The 15,830-nt window shown below is 41.8% G+C and overlaps 1 protein-coding gene across 5 annotated transcripts in view; it reads left to right on the top strand.

The window, feature by feature from the left end:
- Positions 1–15,830, top strand: part of FBXL5 (F-box and leucine rich repeat protein 5) — a 37,869-nt gene that overhangs the window by 13,074 nt on the left and 8,965 nt on the right. For 3 of the 5 annotated variants that reach the window (XM_040966459.1, XM_040966458.1, XM_040966460.1), the window contains exons 5-9: positions 324–506; positions 5,911–6,036; positions 10,524–10,672; positions 11,218–11,300; positions 12,516–13,241. In XM_040966459.1, coding sequence (XP_040822393.1) covers positions 324–506; positions 5,911–6,036; positions 10,524–10,672; positions 11,218–11,300; positions 12,516–13,241 — 1,267 coding nt within the window. The remainder of the gene's footprint in view (positions 1–323; positions 507–5,910; positions 6,037–10,523; positions 10,673–11,217; positions 11,301–12,515; positions 13,242–15,830) is intronic. The other 2 variants (XM_040966457.1, XM_040966456.1) reach the window with 2 other exon arrangements.

Genomic DNA, 15,830 nt, shown 5'->3' with positions numbered 1-15,830 from the left:
CCTGTTTGGTTCTTTTCCTGATGATGCTGCTCAGCTACAAAGTGAGCATTGTACTGCGATGCCTTTTATAAGAGGAAGTCAGTTCTGTATTCACCATTGTAGCTCCTGCTGATGAAGTACGATTTGACCATGACAGTTTAACCCTACAAATCTTAACAACTTTAACATCCTCATGGGACCTGTAATACATGTTACTTCCTATTCACATCTTGCGAACAGGAAGGAATTAACTGCAGGCACTGGATTTTATTTATGGAAATGTGATGTAATTTCTTACTATGTTCTTAAAGACATTACTGATAATCTTTTTCTTTTTATTTCAGAAGCAGAAGTATCAGAACACTCCACTGGTATAACCCACCTTCCTCCTGAGGTAATGCTCTCAATCTTCAGTTACCTTAATCCTCAAGAACTGTGTCGATGTAGTCAAGTCAACACTAAATGGTCTCAGCTGGCAAAAACCGGATCACTTTGGAAACATCTGTACCCTGTTCATTGGGCCAGAGGTAAGTAAATGGGACTTTAAGTTTGCTTTAATATTTTAATGTGTTTTTTGGTATTTATGTGTTAAAACCCATTAAAAGCAAAATCAAGGAAGGAAGCTGAGAGATTGACCACATATAGGTTTCATTGTTAGGTGATGAATTCTTGGTGTTTCTGAAAAGCGTTGAAATGTTGAAACGTTCCTGGCTAAATGATATGGTAATGGAATACATGGAGATTCATTGTATGAGTTTTTCCTATATTTGACTATATTTAAGATTTTTCATAATAAACACGTTGCAATAAAATTGATAGATTCTGAGAACTGTTTTAAATAGATTATTTGAGTATTTTAAAAACAGTTCTACAAAATTTAAAGACAACATTGTGGCTTGTCTTGCTGGCGGCACAATTAATTTTTGTTTATAATGTATCTTTTTGTGATTATTAATTCTCCATTCTTAAATCACTGTTTGGTTCCCTTTGTTGTGGTAAGTTACTTGGACATGTGAGAGAACATTTTATTCTCATGAGCATGTAGTGCAGCCATGGCATTAACACAACTTAGTGCCATCTTCTGTCATTGAATTAAAAGTTTCTTCTGTGTGTTAACCTAAATATTTACATTTTTTATGGCTTTCTGTTTTATGAAACTTCAGCATGGAAATATGTGGTTATCACATTTTATATCTGGTTTAAATTATGAATATGATTTAAAGACAGTTTTATTTATTACAATAGTATATAACATTTAAAAGTAATACATATTTAATACTTTTTAGTCAAGCTATTTGTAGTATTGGGTATGTTTGTATGATCCACATAATTAGAATTATTTTATCTGGAATAATTTTTTTGCAGTAGGACAGTGAAACATTGAATGAGCAGTTAAATAAGGCAGATAGAGATGTATCCGATTCCCTTTTGTTTTCAATTCAGAATTAAAACATAGGAATATTCTGATACTGCTAGTAGTGCCGGTGCCCCAAATGTAAATACCCTACCTATTTTTCAGTTTTTAATGTATCTAAGCAAGAAATTCCAATAAAAATGGTTTTTATTTATGGAATTTGTTCTGGGTGGTTTTGAGTCCAAACTGATTTTTTTTTAAGGTATAATTTTTTTTAGAAAATCAGACAGTGGAGGAGAGACAGAGAGGAAGGTCTTCCACGTGATGATTTCACTCCCTGAGAGGCTGCAGCGGTTGGAACTTTGCCGATTCCAGGCCAGGAGCTTGGATCCTCTTTCAGGTCTCCTACACAGCTGCAGAGTCCCAAGGCTTTGGGCTGTCCTCAATTGCTTTCCCAGGCCACAAGCAGGGAGTTGGATGATAAGCAGGGCTGCTGGGATTAGAACCGGTGCACATATGGGATCCCGGTGCACTCAAGATGAGGACTTTAGCTGTTAGGCTATCGTGCCAGGACCCCAAATTGATTTTTTTTTCTCTAAAAGCAAGCAATGTGTAGGCATTTTTGTTTGGTACATATTTATGGTTTATGGTGGAATCTAGTGGGTAAAAACCAGGTTGCTGACAGCCTCCCTCTGTCCCCAAACCCCTGTCGCTGTCCTGCAGCGATGGACTTGGTGCACGGAGCCGATAATAACATGCGTGGACCCTGACTGATGGTCAAAGCCGAAGTTTATTAGTGGCATCAGACTTTATACACTGAGGGTCATATGGGATAAGTGAGGAAGTATTGAGCTCATAAACAAAACCCAGTAACAGTTTCTATGTTTTTGTTTGGAACTCCTTTTGTCTTGTATATTCCACCAAGTGTTCTCACACACATACTGTCCATTCAACTGTTCTTATACAAATGATATCCAATCAGGTATACAAAAGGTGGCCATTCGGTTGTTCTCATGCAAATATTAGTCAATCAACTGTAATCCTGTGCTCACTGACCTTCTAGGGTCACAATGTCTTCCTACAACCCCCACCTCCAACAAAGAATGATCTGTCAGGAGCCAAGTGTTATGGACTAGTGACTTAACCCGCCACTTGGTCCTACTGCTCTCATAATCCAACTCCCTCCTTGTGCATATTGCAGGCAGTGGAATAATGGCTCCAGTGGCTGGGCACTGGCACCCACAGGGAGACGCAGGTGGAGTCTGGGGTTTCTGGCTTTGACCTGGTCTGCCCTGAAAGTTCAAACCTCTGTCTGCCCTTTGAAGTAGATGAAAATAAGCATTAACTACCTGACACCTGGCAGGTCACGTAGGCAGACCACTCCTCAGGAAGGAAGTACCTGGTGTTTGATAAGATTCACAGCCCAATAGCTTATCAATTTGTACTTTTTGAAAGTTGCTTGTTTCAAACCCACCAATAGAAGCCTGCTAAGTCATGACTGTATAATTAATAGCCTGAAACGTATAAGAACTGGGGGGCTTGGGCTCTTCCCTCGCTCTTCAGGCTCTCGCTTCTTTTGTCCTCCTTGTGGATCCTTGCAGCCTCGGCTGCGGCTGCCCCTCCCCCGCCCAGCCATGCTGGGCTGGGGGAGGTCGCTGGGTTACCTAGGCTAACCTGAATAAACCACCTTTTTGCCTCAGCACCGACTTCAGACTTGATGATTATCTGGGGGTTTCAAAAAAACCGGCACAACAGAAATAATAACAAAACCATGAAATTCTCTGGGCAAAAATGTGAATAATGTTAAGGTTATGAAGCCTTAATTTAGATGTAATGTGGAGTGCAGTGTATTAATTCTGCATTGTGTCGCACTTTACAATAGTAGTGTATGTTCCAGAATTTCTGTATGTATAGCTTTGCTTTTGAATTGTGTCCTTACTTCTGAGTTTCTCGCAGATTGACTACAGAGCACAAAGGCCAGCATGTTCTTGCTTGTTAGCTAGCGTTGAGGTGGACCTGTTGCAGGAGCCAGGTGAAGTCACAAGAGGGGAGGAAGGTTAGGTAAAGTCTCATGTAGGGCCATTGATAGGTACTTTTTCTAGAAATGAAACTATAATTTTGAAGTCTATTCTGGAAAGAATAAAAATTGAGAAATGGCAAGCTATGTACATTTTTGTATTTATAGTTTTAGAGAATTTACTTCAGGAAATGTGAACGGTTCACTAAGTATTATTATTAACTGAATCCATAAGTCATACTTTTTTTCAGTATGAAAACTGAATTTAATTTTTACGTTGTTTGCATAATTGGAAGGGATGTGTGTCCTTGTGGGGGTCTTGATTAAGGTGGGAAGGATCCAGGTATGGAGGAAGGTAGGTGGGACAAATGGTTCTTTTTTTTTCTCCTGTGTCCTCACACAGGGAAGGTAAGGGGACTACTCCTTGTTGTCAGTCTGCATCAGCAGCCGGGGATGGGGGACAGTCGTTTGATGACACCTTAGAGACCCTGATGTGGAGAAGAGTGTTCCAAGTGCATTACTTGAGAGCTTTTCTTAGTTCTAAGATGTTGTAGGCTCTGTTGCTCCAGGGTTGAGAAAGTCTTTTCAAGGTCTGTTGACTGACCAAGTCCACTTTAGTACATTCCCAGGTCCAGGATGTTGTTGCAAAGCTTGGCCAAGGAGAGTGATCCAACCTGTTCTGCTTTCTATCCCCCAAGGACTTGGCACTCAGCGTCCTCTGCTGGCCTAGGTGAGCTGGCTGTCATGTCCACTGTGTGCTTCCTCTACCAGCACTAGCAGCTAAGGAGATCCACTTCCTATACATACACTCCAAGTTTGGATCACCTATTTTGTGATTTTTCCCTGTGGTCGGGTTTGAGTCTAACCATCTACTTGGAAAGTCTCTGAAGAAACCTTGCCTGGAGTGACCTCAGATTTGACTGTTGTGTTCGTACTGGCCCACCTGCAATTTCAGATCTTGCTTGTGGGTGTTGCAGCCTAGCCCAGCCATATGTGGCCTATACCTTGTCCTGGCTCTCTTGCATGCCTGCAGGTACTGTAGCCTGGCCTAGCCTGGCTTGCCCCCAGATGAGGCCCACACAAGTGCTGACGAGTATTGCAGACTTGCCTGTCTCTAGGCTCGCCACCAGCCCAGGCTCTTGTGATCCCCAATGGGAGCTGAGGCCTACCAGGAGTGTTTCCCTACCAGGCCTAGGATTTCATTAGTGCTGCAGCCCTGCTTGGCATGGTCTGCCTTCAGTCTTGGCCTTTGCATGTACCTGTGGGTGCTGCAGCCTGGTCCAGCCTGACTTCCTCCTAGCTCTGGCTCCCGTGAGTGTCAAGTGTGTTCTTGTCAGGTGAGTTCCGTGGTCCAGCCTGGTTTGGCTTGTTGCCACCCCTGGCTCTGTGCAAACCAGACTGCAGTCCCACTGAAGGGAGCCCACAATTCCCCTGCAGAAATCTGGTTCTCGTGTTCTGGTGGGTGCTGTGGCCCAGTCTGATGTGGTCTACTCCCTGCTCCGACGTAGGCTGGTACCGCAGCTTTCCCAAGCCAGGCATGCTCCCCAGCCCCAGCTTTTGCATGCACAACTGGGCAACAGGCAGTGTTATTTAGTCTAGCCCAGGTCCCACATGAGCCATGCATGCCCTGTTTTCTGCCTCCAGACCACTCCATCTCAGTTCCCTCCCCTACTTGCAAGTGCAGTGGCCTGGTCTGTGGAAATCCCCAGAAGTCATTCCTTGCCCGTCAAATATGCTCACAGCTGCTCCTACTCCAGATATGCTCCTCAGCACCCGCTCACTCCTGCCCAGGGGCTAGGGTGGTGTTCCCTGCCTTCTCTAGATAATCTTAAAAGAAAAAAGAGAGTAAGCAACTATGCTAGCACACTTACAGTTCACAGAGTTGGCATTAGCCAGGCCCAGAGTGCCTGCCAGCTGTCAATTGCTTTTCTTCCAGGAGGGTAACACTTGTCTAGGTACAAGGCAACCTAGGTGGTTGACTACAGCAGGGAGATACAGTTATACTGCTTTTCAGAATGTTTGAGTTGAATTCTTTGCTTGATCAGTATAATTTTTTAAAACCTGTAGTTTTTATAAAACTTTTTTTTAAAGAGCTTGTTTATTTTTCTTGAAAGAGTTACAGAGAGAGAGACAGGCAGAGACAGGGACAGGCACAGGGACAGGGAAAGACACACAGAGGAAGATCTTACATCTGCTGGATTACTCCTCAAATAGTTGGAATGGTTGGCTGCATTGGTACAAAGCTGGGAGCTAGCAGCTTCTTCCTGGTCTCACAAGGGGATGCAGATGCCGCAGGTGGTGGGCCATCTTCTGCTGCTTTTCCAGTCAGAGCTGGATCAGAAGTGGTACATCCAGGACTTGAGCTGGTAACCATATGTGATGCAGGTGTTGCAGGAAGAGGCTTGGCTTACTACGTCACAGCACAGGTCCTTACCTACAGTTAAATATTTCCAACAGGAGCTGATCGTTTCCTGTGCCTTGGATGTCAGATGTCTGTAGAGGCTTTTACTGTGAGTGCATCCGTAATCTAATCTGATTCCGTCCTTTATTCGTGGGCTAGGTGATTGGTATAGTGGTCCTGCAACAGAGCTTGATACTGAACCTGATGAAGAATGGGTGAAAAACAGGAAAGATGAAAGTCGTGCTTTTCAGGAGTGGGATGAGGATGCTGACATTGATGAAACTGGTAAGCCATCTTTAGAATTGAACTTATGTCTTTTAATAGTTTATATTATGTTTAACAATTACTAGGTATTAAGATTCATGTATTTTGTATTTTCTAAAGACTTTTTTCAAGTATTTATTTTGTTATTTGAAAGGCAGAGTTATAGAGTTGTTTCATCCCTGGTTTATTGCCTAAGTGGCCGGAACTGTGCCTATCTGAAGCCAGGAGTTACTTTGGGGTCTCATGTGGTAGCAGGAACCCAAGCACTTTGGCCTTTGTCTAGTGCGTTCCCAGACCATTAGCAGGGAGCTTGAACAAAGGTGGAACAGCTGGGACTTGAACTGGTGCCCATTTTGGATGCTGCTGCTGCAGCCAGAGGCTTAACTTGCTGAGCTTCTCCACCGACCACTGTTTTTGTCTTAAGATTAATTTGTTGGGCCTGGTGGCGTGGCCTAGTAGCTAAAGTCCTCGCCTTGAACTTGCGCAGGATTCCATAAGGGCACCGGTTCTAATCCTGGCAGCTACACTTCCCATCCAGCTCCCTGCTTGTGGCCTGGGAGGGCAGTCGAGGATGGCTCAAAGCTTTGGGACCCTGCACCCGTGTGGGAGACCTGGAGGAAGTTCCTGGATCCTGGCTTCAGATCAGCATAGCATCGGCCGTTGTGCTCACTTGGGGAGTGAATCATCGGACGGAAGATCTTCTTCTCTGTCTCTCCTCCTCTCTGTATATCTGACTTTGTAATAAATAAATAAATCTTTTAAAAAAAGATTCATTTGTTTATCTTGAAAGAGAGCGAGGGCAAGAGAGAGAAAGCTGCTTCTATCCACTGGTTCAATTCTCAGGTGGTTGCCATGGCCAGAGAGAGGCCAGGTCTGAATCAGGAGTCAGGACCTTCATCTGGGCCTCCACATGAGTGGCAAGGACTCAGGCTCTGAAACCTACTTTTTCCTGGGAACTTTATTAGAAGAGGAGTAGCTGGGATACAAACTGGCAAAACATCGCTGGCAGGGCCTTTACCCGGTACACCACAGTGCCAGCCCCTTTGTTCATTTTTGATTCAAGAGGCTGAGAGACAGTATTAAGAGAGGCAGAGGGAAAGAAAGCATCCGTCCATTGGTCTGCTTCCCAGATTCCCACAGTGGGCTCTGTCAAAGCTGGGAGTTGCAGACTCAGTCCAGGTCTCTCCTGGGTGCAGGGACCCATTTAAGGGAGACTTCACTGCTGTCTCCGCTGCCTTAGGGGAAGGTGGAGTCAAGAGCTGAATGTCAGCCCTGGATCTCAGTGCGGGACATGGTGGAATCCTGTAGGCTAACCACCCACTAAGAAGTCTACTCCTCTTTAAAACTTTTAAGAATGGGTATACAAAGGGAAGATTTATTTTATTATTTTTTCCTCCAGAGAATGCAGGGTTATTTTCTAGATTTTGGTTTTTATTTTTTGTAAGATTTATTCATTTTTATTTTTGAAAGACGTGTATACAGAGAGAAGGAGGAGATACAGAGAGAGAGATCTTCTACCTTCTGGTTCATTCCCAAGTGGCCGCAAATGCTGGGGTGGCCTGAGCTGATCCGAAGCCAGGAGCCAGGAACCTTGAACCTCTTCCAGGTTTCTCACATGGGTGCAGGGTCTCAAGGCTTTGGGCCGTTCTCCACTGCTTTCTCAGGCTACAAGCAGGGAGTAAAGAGGGAAAAAGAGCAGTGCCCATATGGGATCCCAGTGGATGCAGGCAAGGATTTAGCCATTAGGCTATCACATTGGGCTTTATATTACTATCACATTGGGCTATCACATTGTGTTTATATTAAAATAAAAAACCACAAGTGATGCCTGTTTTCTTTATGGCAGTTGCGAATGTCCTCTGATCCTCTGTAATGCTTTATAGCTTACATTGGGTTTTGAGGAGCCACTCGGTTTTTCAGCTCCTTGGCGTTTATTGAATCATCTGTGGCCCAGAGGAGCAGGCTGTTTTCATAGAATTAAAACATAAAGGCAGAATTAATTGTAAGGGATAAAAGATTAAAAAAAAAAACTAGTCTAGCCATTTTTTTGAGCACTGTAGAAGAGTTTAGGGGTCATGCTGTATTGCTACCCTTAAAGAATCAGAAAGGGGAGGATTGATACTGCATAATTCTTAATCAAGGTATGTAATAAAAACTACTATAACAGATGGGAGGAGTGGTGCTTCTTGGGACTATGGAGGAAAAAGGCAAATTCTTTTCATATTTATATTTACTACTAACTACTAAAAGATGGGTTAATGAAAAAGTAACAGATAAGATTATTTTTAAAATTTTTATTGCAAAGTTAGATATACAGATAGGAGGAGAGACAGAGAGGAAGATCTTCCATCCAGTGATTCACTACCCAAGTGACCTCAATGGCTGATGCTGTGCCGATCCAGAGCCAGAAGCCAGGAACTTCCTCCAGGTCTCCCACATGGGTGCATGATCTCAAGACCTTGGACTGTCCCCGACTGCTTTCCCAGGCCACAAGCAGGGAGTTGGATGGAAAGTGGAGCTGCCGGGATTAGAACCAGCGCCCGTATAGGATCCTGGTCCTTTCAAGGCAGGGACGCCTTCACGCCAGGCCCCATTATTGTGTTTTGTGCAACAAACTGGAATATTTGTATAGTCACCCATTTAAAAGCAAGCTGGTTTGGTAAAAGAACTAAATGTGAAAGTAAGAAGTTAAAGTGTGAAGGTGGTGATTTCAGCAGCTAGAGTTTATTCTTTTTTTTTTCCTTAAGATTTATTTTTATTTGAAAGGCAGATTTTACAGGGACAGATGGTGAAAAACAAGGTCTTGCATCTGCTAAATCATTCCTCAAATTATCTCAGTGGCCAGTGATGAGGTGGCCTGAAGCTGGGAGCCAGGACCTTCTTCCGGGTGTTGGAACCCAAGGGCTTGGGCCATCCTCACCTGCTTTCCTACACCATAAGCAGGGAACTGCTATGGAAGGGGGAACTGGCGCCTGTATGGGATGTCAGTGCCACACAGTGGAGGATTAGCTGGCTGTGCCACCATGCCAGTCCCTGAATCGTTTATTCTTAGGAAATGAAGTTGCCAGATTTTGGAACAGCTGTGAAATTGAAAGGTACTTTAAAGAAAAAAAAAAGAAGAACCAGGACATAATACTTAAAAAGAAAAAAAACAAACCCAGAGGGCAGATGGCAGAGGGAGGCGGAGGCAGAAAGAGAAATAGATCATCCATCCACTGGTTCATTCCCAAGGTTCCCAGACCTTCTGGTGCTTTCCCAGGCACTTCAGCAGCCAGCCTGACTGAGCGCCAACAGCAGAGCAGCGGGGCCTGCAGCACTCATTTCTGCAGCCGCTGCCTTACCCTGTTGGGTCAGTGCCTGTGCCAGTTTGCTTTTTTTCCACCAAGATTCCATAGGAGATAATATGTAGATGGAGAAAACCACACAAACAAACATGGCTTGGGAAAAAATTAGATTAGAATCTTGCTGAAGTAATTTGTATTTCTTTTTGTATCTTGCATGTATGTGTGGTTAAAGCAGGCTTAGAGGATAGTATTTGCAAGCCTGGAGTCATTCATAACAAATCCGGTGATTGTTTTTTCTACTTTTGTCTACTGTATTCATTCATTCGCTTTCTCTCATTTTAAGACTATTTATTTTGTTAGATTTACAGAGAGAAGGAGAGATAGAGAAGTCTTACACCCATTGGTTCACTTCCCAAATGGCCACTGTGACCAGAGCTGGGCCTATCTAGGCCTGAGAGCCAGGAGCTTCTTCCAGATCTCCTGTGTGGAACCACCGTTAGCTGCTTTCTCAGACCCTCAGTAGGGCACTGGGTCCAGAAGTGGAGCAGCTGGGCCTGGAGCCAGCACTCACAGAATACATACTGGTGTTGCAAGTAGAGCATTAGCTTGCTGTGTCACTGCAGTGGCTTCTCTGTTTTAAGTTGGATTTCCTAAACTTCACGTTATTAAATTTTTTCATGCTTAGAAACATTGAAATTGGGTCTTTAAGTGAGCATATTAAGATTTATTATTTTCAGTGTAGTTAGTATATATTTTTGCCTTATTGGAGTTTACAATATTTCTTTGTTGCTACAGTAGTGCAACTTTATAAAAACACTCAAGCATTCCACGGTTTTCAAATGAAAAGCAAAGCCATGTTTGTTTGCAACTTTGAAAGGTTCTGAAGTGTTTTCCTTGGTTTGATTCATTATGGTAAGATTAAGTCAGCTTCAGACCTTTTCTGGCTCTGTGGCCCTTTTAGTTAAGGAGAGTAGCTGATCTGACTTTCTACTATAGTTCATTTATTTTATCTGATATGTCAAAATGTTCTCTGGAAGAACTTTCATTGTTTAGTTGGAATTTTTTTAATTAAAATTCTTTCATTTCTGGAAAATGAGATTTTACTATTAGGGAGTTTAAGGAAAATATATAAGTATTTTATACTTAATGATTTGATTTGGTGAGTTTCTTAGCCTAATAATAATTAGCTTATTAAGTTCTTAGACTTTTGAATTCATTTTACAGAAGAGGTTGCAGAGGAATCGGCTGCTATCAGCATTGCACAAATGGAAAAACGTTTACTCCATGGCTTAATCCATAATGTGCTACCATATGTTGGTACTTCTGTAAAAACTTTAGTATTAGCATACAGCTCTGCAGTTTCCAGCAAAATGGTATGTATGCATTAGCACTAATTTGGGTTTTAAGCAGTGATCTAACTTTAGTTGCTAATTCTTGAGTTTGATCAAAGAAGAACATTACTTAAGCTGCCGTCCCATCTGTAGGTACACACTGCTAGCTGTGATGGCATTTTACTCAGTTCTCACACGCATCTTTGTGACATTGACATTGCCTACACATTATAGATGTTATAATACACTGGAGAATGTTGAAAACCACTGTGTTCAGTCTCAGATATGTGAAGTGATAAAGCCTAGTTTTACATGAGTTTATTGTAATGAAGCATGTAAGGCATGGTGCAGTTGGCGAGTCAGATACATAAGCGTATCTTGATAAAAATCTCCTTGCATATTCCTTGAAATATAAACATCCTGGGTCCAGTTACGTAACTGCTTAGTCAGGTTTTTGAGGATTGAGCTCAGAATGTACCATTCAACACATGTTTTACAGAGAATCAATGGGATATGTTTACTGCTAATTACCTTGCTTATCTAACTACAGGTCTGTCGATCTTTACAGTGGCTTTTTTCCTCCTTAGGTTAGGCAGATTTTAGAGCTTTGTCCTAACCTGGAACATCTGGATCTTACACAGACTGACATTTCAGATTCTGCTTTTGACAGGTTAGTTGATTTTACTTATTTAAAATCTGTTCTGCAATTTATCATTTACTTGGCTGCAATTTAATTTTGATGTTAATTTTTACTCCCATATCCTAGTCATGTATGGCTACATCTTGATAATACTTAAAAAAAAAGAATCTTTAAGTTATTTTCATTTGTTTGAAAGAGATTGAAAATCTTCCACCAGCAAGTTCATGTCCGCAGGTGTCAGCAATAGCCAGGGCTGACTCAGATTTAACCAGGAGCCCAGAACTCAGTCTGGATCTCTGATTTGGGTGACAAGGACCCAACTAGTGAACTGTCACCTACTGTCTCCCAGGGTGCCACCTGGAAGGAAGGAAACAAAGTAGAACTTGAGCTAGGTGCTCCAATGTGAAATGCAGGTGCCTGAAATGGCATCTTAACCCTTGAGCCAAATGTCAACTTTCTGCCCCTCTCCCCACACTGCCTCCCACCCCCCAATTCCTTGCCTCTGTAAGTCTTTGCCCATCTGGAATTCTACTCAGAATCATCTTATATTCTGATAGAAGTCTCTATATAAGTCTCTATATTCCTTTACTATAGCTAGGCCTTGAAGCTTTGCTGTATAACCATGTATCTAGATGCCATTTGGCATAGCTGCTTCTTAAATTCTTCAGTTATTCTCAAATACAGCTCCTTTCTTCAAGCTGTACTTTGAGTAGATTGTGCTTCCTTGGGTACCAACATTTTCTCCTGTTCTGTCTCAGCCCTTTTCCCGTTGTGGCATTTACTGGTTCAGAGGGAGCGCAAGGTTCCTTTCTGGCTAAGGCTGCTAGTGCTGCAGAGTCTGGAGCGCGTTCCTGCTGGAGCTTCCTCCACTCGTCAGCTACCGTGTGTACACTGCCTGGCAGCAGCTAGTGACTTTCGGGAGAATAATCTGAAGACTTTCCATTTCTTAACTTTCTCTCATTCCATACTTCTGTTATCAGTACTCTTTACTTTTTCACTGTAGTGCCCACAATATTTATTGCAAGTGATACTTGATAAATATTAGAGTCATCATATTAAATTTAGAAGCTTTGAATCTCTGTCTCTCTGTCCTGGTATATATATGTGTGTATATACCCCCACTCATATGTATAAATTTATATAAATAATTGTGTGTATATATATGTGTGTGTGCTTGTGTGTATGTAATGCTTTTTGATGCATATAACAGTATCTCTTAATGATCTTGTTGCTTCTGTATTACAGTTGGTCCTGGCTTGGTTGCTGTCAGAGTCTCCGGCATCTTGATTTGTCTGGATGTGAAAAAATCACAGATGTAGCTCTGGAGAAGGTTTCTAGGGCTCTTGGAGTTCTGACACCTCATCAGGGTGGCTCTTTGAAGGCTTCCACAAGGAAAATTACTTCGACTACATGGAAAAATAAAGACATTACCATGCAGTCTACCGACCAGTATGCGTGTTTGCATACGTTAACTAATGAAAGCATTGAAGAAGAAATAAATAACGAACACACCTGGCCAAAGTCTGTTTCTCCTGAAAATTTTGCTTCTCCGTATGTGTGGATGTTAGATGCTGAAGATCTGGCTGACATTGAAGATGCTGTAGAGTGGAGACGCAGAAATGTTGAGAATCTTTGTGTAATGGAAACAGCACCCAACTTGAGTTGTTCCACCTCTGGTTGTTACAATAAGGATATTGTTGGACTAAGGACTAGTGTCTGCTGGCAGCAGCATTGTGCTTCACCGGCCTTTGTGTATTGTGGTCATTCGTTTTGTTGCACAGGAGCAGCTGTGAGAACTATGTCAGCTCTCCCAGGCTCTTCTACAGTGTGTAGAAGAGCATCAAGGACTACAGTTCCTGAGGGAAAAGACTTAGTTTACTTTGGTAGTGAAAAATCTGATCAAGAGACTGGACGTGTACTTTTGTTTCTCAGTCTGTCTGGATGTTATCAGATCACAGACCATGGTCTCAGGTAAGTGATCCATTCCAGTGTTAGGAATGGACATCTTCTTCATTTGTAAACGGAATATAAAATTTTTGATCTAAGTTAATTGTTCCCATTTTATATAGGCAAGAATGCTGACCAACTTGTGTCATATTTCATGGTGCTGGAATACTGCTGTTAAGTGTTCACAAGAACAGAAACACTACTGGGTTGGAGCCTTTTTAATTTCAAAAATTTTAGAGTACTTTTGTTTTTGTTTTAATTTTTTTACTTGAAAACACATCAGAGACAGAGGTCGTCTGTCGGCTAGTTCACTCCCCAAATGCTTGCAGGGGCTGTGCCAGGCCAAAGCCAGGGCTTGAATTCCATCAGGGTGAAATTCCTATGTGAGTGACAGGCAACCAAGTACGTGAGCCATCATCACCTGCTGCCTTGGAGGAGTGCTTTAGCAGGAAGCTGTGTTGGAAGTAGAGTGGGGGCTTGAATCGGGCATCTCAAAATTGGATTCAGTTACCTGAAGTTGGCATTTAAACTGCTGTACCAAATGACCATCCCTGAGGTGAAGTAGCTAGGTGTTGTAGCTAGAATTTGGAATTTTTGGTTTGTGATCATGATGTCCCTAAAATTCTGTTGTTGAATTTCTGCATTTTGATCCCCCCCCCCTTTTTTTTTTGAGCTTATCCTATAGCTGATTTTATTTAAGAGACAGATCTTCCTTTTGTTGACTCACTTTCCAGATGTTCGCAACAGCCAGAGCTGACGCCAGAAGCCTGGGACTCGATACAGGTCTCCCCTACAAGTGTCAGGGATCCAACTGCTGGAATCAGCCCTGCTGTCTTCCGGAATGTGCATTAGTAAGAAGCAAAAGGCAGAGTGGGGCATGGACTCTAACCCAGGCAGCCCAGTGTGGCATGTGGGCACTCCTAATGCCTGCCTTCCTGCCCCCTTTTTTTTTCCTAGAGGGAAAAAGAGGTAGAAGTGAAATATTAACTAGTCGAGAGAAGTAGCACTGTTTGGAAAATAGGTTCTGTTGTATATTTGATGGAATCCACTTGAAGTTCTGTTGGTTTAGACTTGGCATAGGTTGATATTCTTTCGTCTAACTGGCATTGTGTTTAACCTTGCTGTTGTGAGACTTAGCTATGTGCGAGGCATTTAACAATACTGCAGAGGAGTGTTTCAATAATTAGTAGCTACTGTACAATAGTTGTGTGATCATCTTCTGTATGAACTTTTGGAATTGATGACATTGAAAAATTCAGGGGATTGTTGTGGCCAAGTGGGTTGGAGTCCCAGAAGGTTTGCGTCTAATCAGCATCTTGCGAATATGCCTGGGAAAGCAAGGGAAGATGTCCAACTCATTGGGTCCCTTCTGCACATGTGGGAGACCAAGATGCACTTCCTGGTTCCTGGCTTTTGTCTGGCCCAGCTCTAACTCTTAGGCAGCTGGGGAGTAAATTCATAGATGAAAAATCTGCCTTTCTGTCACCTTGGTTTAAAACAAACACATTTTTAAAATGTGCAGGAGTAAGAACAAAAGGTACAATTTAAAAAACCCCCAAATGTTCAGGAGTAATGGAATTAAAAGATAAATTTATTTTGTTACAGAGCTGTTTTGTAGTACATGCATAGTTTTTGTAATGTGTGTTTCCAGTGAACTTTTGAAAATTTCTCATTCATGGATTTATTTTGTTTTTTTTCTTCACCAAAGGAAACTTAATTCTGATTTTCCATAAACTTTTTGAAGTATTCTTGTGGTTCTCCTTAGCGTGCTTATTATCCCTTCTGGGAGAGTGTGTAGAAACACTCTGAATTTCCATTGCTTAGGCTTTCCTATAAAACCAGCCTTCTGCACCACTGGTAATAGAATTGCTTACCTTTGTACTAGAAAGGTGAAAAAAAACATGAAAAATGCTTGTGGTGTGCGCCCAGGCGGACTTTGAAAGGTTGTGCTGTATCCTGAAGTTCTTATGAGGTTGTCTAATGTAAGAACACAGAACAAGTCCGAAGGCCTGTGGTGGTTCCGTGGGTGCTGAATATCTAAGGGCTCATCAAGCCTGCTTTCTTCATTGAAGAGCAGACAATCATTGTCAAAGTGTTGAAGGCACAAGCAGAGCCAAAATGTTCAATAAATAAAGGAAGCTTTTATTAGGTAATTAAAATGTTAAGAACCATAATGAGGTAAAAGATACTTTATAATGAAAACTTTGCCTGACACAAAAAGATTATTATAATAGTCTTGTCTAAGTCATCTACATTAATAAAGTGTTTTCTGCTGAGGTAAGTGCTGTTATGATTTGATGGCCTTATATCATTCCATTAATTTTGTTTATTTAATTTAAAATACATATATTAAAGTTTAAAAGCAGTAAAGATAATCATATTTTGAGTTTTATTCTTTAAAATGGGCTTCAATTTAAAATAAAAACAATTTTTGCTTCAATTTAAAACCTAGTATTTTATTTTCAACTGAAATTGTCTTTTCATTACATCATACTTATTAAAATGTATTTATGAGTCTGTCTATTGTATTTTCAGCATGAGACATTTTGTTGTTCAGAGAATGAAGAATTTATAAAACTGCTGTCCTGTTTCAGAGCTGAAATGATTTCTGAC

The sequence above is a fragment of the Ochotona curzoniae genome, unplaced genomic scaffold, assembly GCF_017591425.1.
Source record: "Ochotona curzoniae isolate NIBS_2020 unplaced genomic scaffold, NIBS_Ocur_1.0 scaffold_4505, whole genome shotgun sequence".
Taxonomy (NCBI): Eukaryota; Metazoa; Chordata; class Mammalia; order Lagomorpha; family Ochotonidae; genus Ochotona; species Ochotona curzoniae.
This window is presented reverse-complemented; position numbering and strand designations above follow the sequence as displayed.